This window comes from Atheta coriaria, unplaced genomic scaffold, assembly GCF_025399875.1.
Source record: "Atheta coriaria isolate IRGN ID8LTWV9N9 unplaced genomic scaffold, Caltech_Dcor_3.1 hic_scaffold_9_pilon, whole genome shotgun sequence".
NCBI classification, from domain to species: Eukaryota; Metazoa; Arthropoda; class Insecta; order Coleoptera; family Staphylinidae; genus Dalotia; species Dalotia coriaria.
The window spans coordinates 8,434,727-8,443,773 of record NW_027045451.1 but is presented as its reverse complement, the minus strand read 5'-3'; the positions used below and the strand labels follow the sequence as shown (position 1 = coordinate 8,443,773).

The window sequence follows — 9,047 nt, the reverse complement described above, 5'->3', positions numbered from 1 at the left end:
ACATCTAGGATAATTATTAGAGAGATGATGGAACCCAGTGAAGAACGTGGGTGTTTCGGAGGAATAGGTGGTACGCTAGGCGCGCTGGAGTAACTAGGTGAGGAACTAACAAGACTTGTGTGCGCGGTGAGGATATTCGGCGGGCGGGTGGTGATGAATCTGGCAGTGACCTCTTCCGAAGGGTAAACCGGAGGTGGTGGAGGTAGCAGGTTTTCGGGGTATGGCGGTGGATCTCGTAACATCCCCTCATCGAAAGCAGCAGGATATGGAGGTGGTGGGGGTCTGGCACGCGGTTCAATCGAATCAATACGCTTGGGTGGTATAGGAATGTAACCCTGATAAGTTGATGGTAAGGTAACATAGTCAGAATCTGAATCTAGAGTATTGCTCACGGATTTGCAGGAAGGATACCTGCCGACGATCAAATCAGACAGTTCCTCAGCGGAGAGTAGTGTATGTTGATTGTCGGTAGGGTCGCTGCCATCGCCACGGAATGAACCTGAATTGCTCACATTGGAATTTGAACGATTTCGATAGCCGTCAACTTGATCTTCTTCCAGAGGTATGGCACCTAAGGTACTATATTCTTCGCTGGGTGTTGTGTACTGCTCGCTGGAGCTGAGTGTGTACACGCCGCTGGTGTGACTACTCGGTGCAGGGCCTGAGGTGTAGACAGGTTCGCGTAAATCCTGATCGGTGCATGTTGAATCGCTTACAACTGAGTTTTGCGCTGTGTGTGAGTACCCTAATTCTAGACTGCTACTAGTAGAGGGTCTCCGTTTACTTTCTGTCAAAAATAACAAGCAGGGTGAGTAAATATTAAAAGAATTGTTTTTGTTTAGCTTACTTGGAAGAATAACAGACGTGGAAACAACAACAGTGCTACACGAACTACTACATTGTGATCCAGTGAATTTCCCAGGTTTACCCGCACTGCTTTCGCTGGGAACTTCTTCATCCTTCAAGCTCAAGGTCGCCAACGCGCCAACTGCAGATGCATTCGATGTACGTGAACTTGCAGGACCGCTATCCAATAGATGCGCGATCGCTAGACTTTCGGTAGATGGCGCTGGTGGACTTGTGATCATAATTTCCAATTCATCCTCACTGTGTACACGATCGCTGACTATTCCAGACGTGGTGTTGGACGATGTGCTTGATATCACCGAAATCCGCTGATCGCAGTCCCATCGCTGCATCTCCTCCTCTTCTTTCTTCGCTTCGGTGAGTCGTGGCGCAACCGCCATGCTGAATTGATGCGCTGCTTTACACAACGACAACAGAAGTCGGCTCTTCTCATCGCTGCTTGTGTACAATGTAAGTTTTTCATGCCCGGTGCGAATCTCGAATTTTTTACGCTCGAAGCTGAGCTTCCCAATGGAGCTCCATAGGAACAATGAGGGTGGGTTGTTGTCGGGGCAGACGCGTAGGCCGCGTGGGCACACCGCAAGCAAGAGCCCGCCGGGTGCAGGCTCATGCTTTGAAGCGCGCAGCTGGAAGACATGCGCATTCACCGCCGCTTCCAACTTGCATGCTTCGGCGATAAAACGCGCACGCGCCTCCATCTTGCATACATTTCGCAAGCCGCGATGCGCGTTTTCGAGGGCGCGCAGCACAGCGGGCTCTCGCATACCGCTAGGCACGTAGTCCTCAGGGCGGAAGGCAGCGGCGTCGGCGCCATGGTCACCAAAGTCTGCTTGCAACGCCAAACTGCCGAGTCGGATTGAATGTTCGCCGGCGGCCGCAGTAGAGGCGGCATTAAGCCGCAGCTGCAGGTAGTAATGTTGGCGCGTCGTCTCGTCGCGCAGCAGGAGAGGGCTGTCGACGTAGAATTGCACACGGAAGTAGAACGCCAACGCCGGCCGCCCGTTCGCGTCCAGGCCATGGCTATGCGACGAACGCCAGGATTTCGGCGCATATTTCGATAGCTTGCTATCGGGTTCGGCAAACAAATATTCGCCATCTGTAAGTAAATAGCGGAAATGGAGTGAATGGTTATTTATTTAGGTGTGTGCGCGCGCGCGAAAGAGTTTAAAAGTCTCGAATAGTTATATCAAACGATTGGCCGAAGTCGAAACGCGCCAGCAGTAATAAACCGGAGTGTACCCGTCGGCGAGGAATGCTGTCCTGGCGCTGCAACATTCCACGCCGAGTGCCTAGCGCGGCGCGCGCGCGACCTCGCTCGATCTTTGTCTCGCGCCTGTCGCGCCTCACCTTCTTCTCTCCACGGTGAAAAAGATCAAATCCACATCGCATATAAGGGGATAACTCGCTTGCGACCGAATATCCTTTCCCTGCGTGACACGAGCCGTCGAAAGGTGGACGGAAACCGGGAATTCGTGCATTCTCGATGCCTGCGCGGCATGCCGATCCGACATTCCATTACGATCCTGATTTAAAACAATTCCTCGAACGAAAATAATAATAAAGAGAAGATGCGAGAGAAGAAACTACTCGCCGCGATGATTATGATTCCGTGGCGTGGATGTGGAATTTAGTAGCATCATCAGGTCATCCGAGGCCCGTAAAATTACGGACGGCCCCGGCGAATCATGCCCGACTCACAAACACACATTCATCGAAATAAATAACGCGCCCGGCGAAAAATGAACCGGCTTGTGGCGCGCGCGCGCGCGCACACACAACAAAACAATGCGCGGCTAAAGACAGGTAGCAATCGGTTCGCCTCTTATAGCAATCGCTCGCGCGCACGACCACACACACACACACACGCGCATGCGCAAGAAGAGAGCGGGTCATTTGTATACCGCGGGAATGCGCCCGGTTTGGTACACTCACGCGCATGAAGCGTAGATTCCCAATTTGACACAAATTATAATTACCGCATATGAGTGCTAAGCCGAACAAGTCGGTGTCCAGCATGCCCTGCTGGGCGAAGTGCAGGCATGTCTGCTGGTAGAGCTCGCGCACGCGCGATTTGGCCTGGACGATGAAGTAGATTGTCTGCTGATGCAGCAGATGGAGTGCTAGGAAGCGGGCGGCCGGGGGTAGCGCGCCTGCGGGGCTGCACGCGGCCAGAGGGGCGCTCACCGTGCACAGCCCGGCACGCATGACCCCACCATCTCTAACCGAGGCTTCTCGCCGTGCACCACCTGAGAAAACAACCAAATATTAGAAGATTTACCGACATTAGCAATACGCATGCGCGTATTATAGTTATAGATTCTACCGTTGTGGCGTTGTGTACTGTTGTACCATTACACTCTACATTAACCTAACCTAAATTTGAGTGTAAATGCCGTGTATTACAACAAGAAGAAGAAGAAAAAAAAACGTGTTAAATCATTCGCGGAAACGGACACGTCGAAAATATCAAATTCCTCGCCGAGATAAAGGCTGGAAAACACAGGCGGTGTTCATTAGTGTCTGCCCTAACCGGAATGCCATTAGCACGAACAGGAAAGACGCAATTAAAGCCAATAGAAGGTAATTAATTAAATAGATTAATATTAACACCGCCCAAGACTAACCAACTAGTTCCACTTGATGTGTGTTCATACACTCATATGTGAGTATAATGCGCATGTGTGGCTAGAACAACAGAGCATACATTTACACGACGCTCAAATTGATTCGAAGCGCATGAAATTGATTCGAAATGATTCACACTCGGGTCAGAAATAAAGCCGAGTGTATATTAAATAAATAGGCGCATTGAAATAAAGCGGCGCGCGCGCGTTTGCGTCCGCGCGGCGTGTTAAATCGAAGGTGTTTATGAGCGCGGATTGTTATGCGCATTCCTGTGCTCACGGCGCTATGACGGTTCGTGACTCGCAAATGCGTATGCGTATAGAGTACATACGGTGGGTATGCACTACTTCTGTAGATCTCGAAACTCGTGCCGTATTCATGCCGACATTGTATTTATGAGGTTCGGGCATGCATTGCAGCGCCGCTAATGCTAGATATTAATTGATCTTAATGCATCCGCCGCGACCGGACTGCGAATTCGCGAAGAAATTCAAGGATAGCGAGGAGCGCCTCCAAACAAAGTTCATGGGAATTGAAATTTCAAAATTTTAATAAAATTTTCTTCAAAAAACTGTGAAATTTTAAAGTTGCCGATAAAAAAAACCACAAATTTATTCGTTTTTATGGAAAAAATTCAATTTTTTAACTAAATTAACCTAAAAAACAGTTTTTCAATTTGAAAGAGTGCGTAAAATCATCATTTTTTGCACTAGTTCAATAAAAATCCTTGAAATTACAATAAATATAATTGTTTGAATTATGTAAGTTGAAACTACCCACTGAAAATTCCATCATTAGTAAATACAAACGCAAGAAATCAAACATTAAACATTATTATACCCACATAACCTGATATCTGGCCTAACATAACCTAAATCCGAATGAATACGGGTGACACATATTATGCACACACATAGCAATGTTTTTGCATCGATTGCGATATTAAGAAAATTGATGCAATGAAAGTGAATAGAATAAACACAACATCATTGCCGCGCGCTGAGTGCTGAGTGTTTTATTGTTAACCTTGAATATCGCCACGCGTTTTACACCTGCCATCACACATCATTCGCATGCTGGCTGGCATAAAATTATGCGTTGAGATTTTTCAATTTCCTTTCATTCAAATTCAAACGCTTACATTTACATTTAACTGTGTAATTGTTTACTGAAATTTATTATTTCGTTGATCATACAATCTGTTTAAATGTTTTATTTTAATGTGTAATTAATAATTTCATAGATATTTCGTTTCTATCCGGTGACAGACACTGAGTCTTGTCGTGGTTATTAATTAATTACTTGACAGCACTATAATATTGCTGCAAATGTTCACATTCTGTGTTTAATTCTATAACTAATTAACTAAACATTTAAGTGAATGGAGGTTTGTATATAAAGTTACAAGCAAAAGTAATTACAGAATAAATATAGAAATAAAATTCATATTTTGTGAAATAAAAGTTATTCCTAGAAAATTGTAGAAAATTAATGCGAGAATTGTGAGTGTAACTGCATTTGTGCATTAAGAATTAATTAATTGACTCATGATAAGCAAGTGACAGATGGGTTTTGTCCCAGTTATTGCTTAATTGCACGGAAATGTAAAGAGATGCAACAGTGATTCTTGGAAAATTAAATTCTGTAGTAAATTTAGCACATTACTGTGGAATTATGTAAGAGAAAGCATGAAAATATAAAAAAATTACGAGATAAATAAATTTAAAATTCGGTTAAAAACAAATGTTTCAAAAATCTGTAGAAATTTAAGTATCCAGGTAAATTTAGAACAATTAGCGTAAAAATTGTGAATATATCTTGTTGATATTTGGAGTAATTAATGTTATTCACTCAGATAATTCTTATCACTTTAATGTTCCGCGTAAATTGCAATTAATTGCCCAATGGTGCGAAGAAAATCAGGAATTTTCACTTAATTAATTCTCAATATCATTCTACATTCATTCACGATAATATTTTGAAGAATTTTTCACAGCATTCAAAGTTATAGGGCGAAAAACTCGAATTTTGTACGAAAAAACATAAAAAATTAGGTATAACTATCAAAATAATAAGTTTTTCGACATAATTCTGCAATTAATACATGCCAAATTAAAAGTAGAACATTAAAAAACATAATTTTCAAATGATTTTAAGATAATTTGACTTTTACGTAGTTTAGACCGTTATACTACACTTAAGCGTAAGTAACATATTAAACTACAAGTAGTTTATTGATGTTTCTGAAAGTAGTCTAGGTCCTTACCATGTGTTTTAAATATAATCCGAAATCCTTAGTAAAGTTCCCGCATGTCCACTGTTAAATCCCAATGCACTAATTAAAAGATAATCCAATGATGCACACGTTGAATCCCGGCGGTGGAATCGTCCGCACGCACACTGCACTACTTAAGTCCGATGCGCATTCGCCGAAAAACTCACACAACATACGCCGCCCCCGAAACACGAGCGTGCCGATTGACTTGCGCGCGAATTTTCAAAGTTTTCCGCGATTCCTCGGCACTTTTCCACACAACCGGTCCCCGGTCCGCCCGTGTGTGCACACGCTCCGCGTTTTCGTACCTCGTCGCAGCCGCCGCAGCCCAGCGCGCATTGAAAGAGAGCACCCGATTTGGACGGAGTAACGCTCGGCGCAACGCAACGATGGATATTTTTCAACTAAAATCCCTTAGTAGTTTTACTGCGGTCAGGTACACTCAGCGCGCAAAGCACGATTGGAATGCGCTCGCTCAAACAAACATGCGCACAACTCGTATATGTTAACAGCGTATATGACTTAGCTGGTCCGCACGGCGAACTGGTAGTACACTCCGGTTTGACTCAGACCTGCGCGGCTCGCGTGCACGTGCGTGCGAGTAGGACAGCGCAGTCGGAGCGACGTGGATGGAACGAGCATTGGTATGCACGTTGTTACCTGCACGCTGCGTGCTCCCCTACCAGCCCGCTGGCTGGATGGCGCGCGGAGCAGGATATCGAGAGAGGCATCACACGGCGCGATCACGGCCCAAGACTCAACGTGCGCGCGCGCGCCGTATTTGTATGCATCGGTAGGCTGGAACTGCAGCCGGCGACGGCAGCGGCATTCTTGAGGCGCGCGCGCGCTCGCCGCCAGAAGAAGCGCGCGGAGTGTACGCGGCTCAGGTGTGTTGGATACCTGACCAGAGGCTACATTCCACAGCTACATTCCGCGCGGAGAAATCACGTTCGTAAGTAAGCAGGGTACGTACGTTTCATTCCGGCCATTATGCGACGCGTTCTCGCATGCCGCGCGCCTCGCCACGCTTCGCGGTTCATTTGCGGAGCCCTTATCACGAGATGCACCAATTCGAAACAAAAACGTTTTTTTTTATTATCTATAAACTACTACATAATGTAAGTGCCTACTTCATGCGGTTTTCATAATAGATTAATATAAGTTTAATACTTGGTTAACAGATGGCGCTGCTGTGTCATATTGATATAACCTTATTAAGTCTGTGTCAATAGATCCAAATTAGTTTTTGCTTCCTGTAAATCCGATTCGTGTTTCATCGCTGTGGTGAGATAAGCTTTTGCTAAATTACTGCGTCCAAGTTTATGTTGTAATACTCCTAAGTTGTTGTAACCAGCCGCGTGGTTTGGATCACAAGAAATGCACAGATTCAAACACATTAGTGCCAGTTCAATATCTCCAGATCCCTGTAAAATATTATAAATTAATTTTTACGTAAATTAATTTTTTATAGGTTATTAATTATTTACCAGTGCTAAATGTGATAAATTGTACCAAACATCAGCTTTGATCAACGGATCTGTTGCCAAATCTAACGCGCGTTGAAAACATACATAAACCAAGTCTAACTGCTGCGCATACAGACAACATAACCCTAAATTATTGTACAGTTCGGCGCTGTGCGCGCCCATCGCCAATACGCGTCGGTAATACCTCAGCGCTAATTCCGGTTGATAGTTATAGAAATGATACACTGCGATGCATGCAATCGCTTCTGTGTTCATCGCGTCTTCAATCACCACACTGCGGTAGAATTTAATCGACGCCTGCATTTCACCGGTAGCTTCATTCAAGCGCGCCATTTCTGTCAAAATGGAGACATCTTCCGGGTAGACTGTGAGCGCTGCACGACAGATTTCTGTAGCGCTGAGTGGTTGATCCATTCGTAAATAAATACGTATTAAACGTAGGAATATTTCGAAATGTTGTTGTTGTTTTAAAGCACTGCGTAATTGTTGTTCGGCGTCTCGGAGTAAATTTAATGCGACGTAACATTTTGCTAGTTGAACTTTCCACCACCAGTCTTTGAATTCTGAAGCTTGGGTGGCTTGGACTGCTAGTTCCATTGCATTACGTACGTCACCTTCGTGATAGTACATATATTCAAAGAGTGGTTTGCTTAGACATTTATCCTTGGCGTATTTTGAAATATTCAGCCGGGATATTTGTATAAAGGGGCCGTCACGTTGAGAGAACATGGCGGCTGTGCCTAAGCGAATGGCGCGAGCTGAATGTCCTGTCAATGGACGTGCGGTTTTAAGCCGGTCGAGGACTGAGGAGCCAGGACGAGATTGTGTTCCAGGGCGTGAGACTCCACTGATTGGACGGCCGGTAGATGTACGAGGTCTTGACCTGGATGGTTTATGTTTTTGTTAATGTTAATATTTTGTGTTTAATTTTAAATTAATATCTACTTACCCGATTCCTTTATTATTGGTGTTTGAATTTGTGGCTGGTCGCATGCTGGTGCCTGGTCGTGGTGCTGTAGCCACAACGTTTTCGTTTAAGAAATCTGTTTCGTTTATGTCCTCTGTATCGATGTCGTCAACGTAGACACGCTGTGTCATGGCACGCATTTTTAAACACCATGCTGCTTGGTCCAAGGGTTGTTTTTCTAATATGAGGGTGCACAAGTCTACACATTTGTCGAAATGTCTTCGTCGATACAGACTCAATGCGACGTATAAAGGGTCCATTTTTGGTAAAGTAAATTTAATACTTTTGGGGATAAAATTACGTTATGTTGTTTGTATCGTCAGGTTTTGTTTACAGTAGCGTTACTATAGTTACATTTTGATTTCAAAAGTTTCTATAGTACGACATAATTGGAGAATTTGTTTTAACGTAGGCAACCCACATTACATTATAAATTAAATATTAGTAGTTAAAACTTTTTAAACTTATAAATTCACTCCGCTGCTCTCTGCCTTTTTGAAACAATCAAAGCAAAACATCGAGAATCCCAAACCCCCGTATCAACCAACCCTTTCAGAAAACTCGTCTCTTTACCGTCTCCAATCATAGAAAATGAAAAACACTCACTTTGGATGTGCTATATATAAATGTCCGAATAAATAAACTAAATAAATATTTATTAAATAAACAACTATCAGCTCTATTTCTTTTCAATTGTATCTACGAATTATACATTTGTCAGATATGTAATAAATTTGTAAAAATCAAAGAGTATCGACAGCGAATTTGTTTCCTCGCAAATGTTTCCCAATTGCGCACGTCGGCGCTTTTATAAATAAAATACGAG

At 44.0% G+C, this 9,047-nt stretch overlaps 2 protein-coding genes across 2 annotated transcripts in view; both read right to left on the bottom strand.

The window, feature by feature from the left end:
* LOC135797926 (protein expanded-like) overlaps positions 1 to 6,458 on the bottom strand; it is an 11,300-nt gene extending 4,842 nt beyond the window's left edge. Inside the window, exons 1-5 of the mRNA XM_065310524.1 lie at positions 5,759 to 6,458; positions 2,844 to 3,113; positions 848 to 1,963; positions 393 to 787; positions 3 to 335 (exon numbers count right to left, since the gene is read on the bottom strand). Of these exons, the coding sequence (XP_065166596.1) occupies positions 3 to 335; positions 393 to 787; positions 848 to 1,963; positions 2,844 to 3,072 (2,073 nt within the window). The 5' untranslated portion in view covers positions 3,073 to 3,113; positions 5,759 to 6,458. The remainder of the gene's footprint in view (positions 1 to 2; positions 336 to 392; positions 788 to 847; positions 1,964 to 2,843; positions 3,114 to 5,758) is intronic.
* A 385-nt stretch (positions 6,459 to 6,843) lies between these two features.
* On the bottom strand, positions 6,844 to 8,528 carry LOC135798038 (tetratricopeptide repeat protein 8-like). The gene is made up of 3 exons (XM_065310702.1): positions 8,204 to 8,528; positions 7,255 to 8,137; positions 6,844 to 7,191 (listed from the first exon to the last, which is right to left on the bottom strand). Exons 1-3 carry the CDS (start codon positions 8,479 to 8,481, stop codon positions 6,982 to 6,984), a joined length of 1,371 nt encoding a protein of 456 aa, XP_065166774.1. The 5' UTR covers positions 8,482 to 8,528; the 3' UTR covers positions 6,844 to 6,981.
* Positions 8,529 to 9,047: the final 519 nt, after the last annotated feature.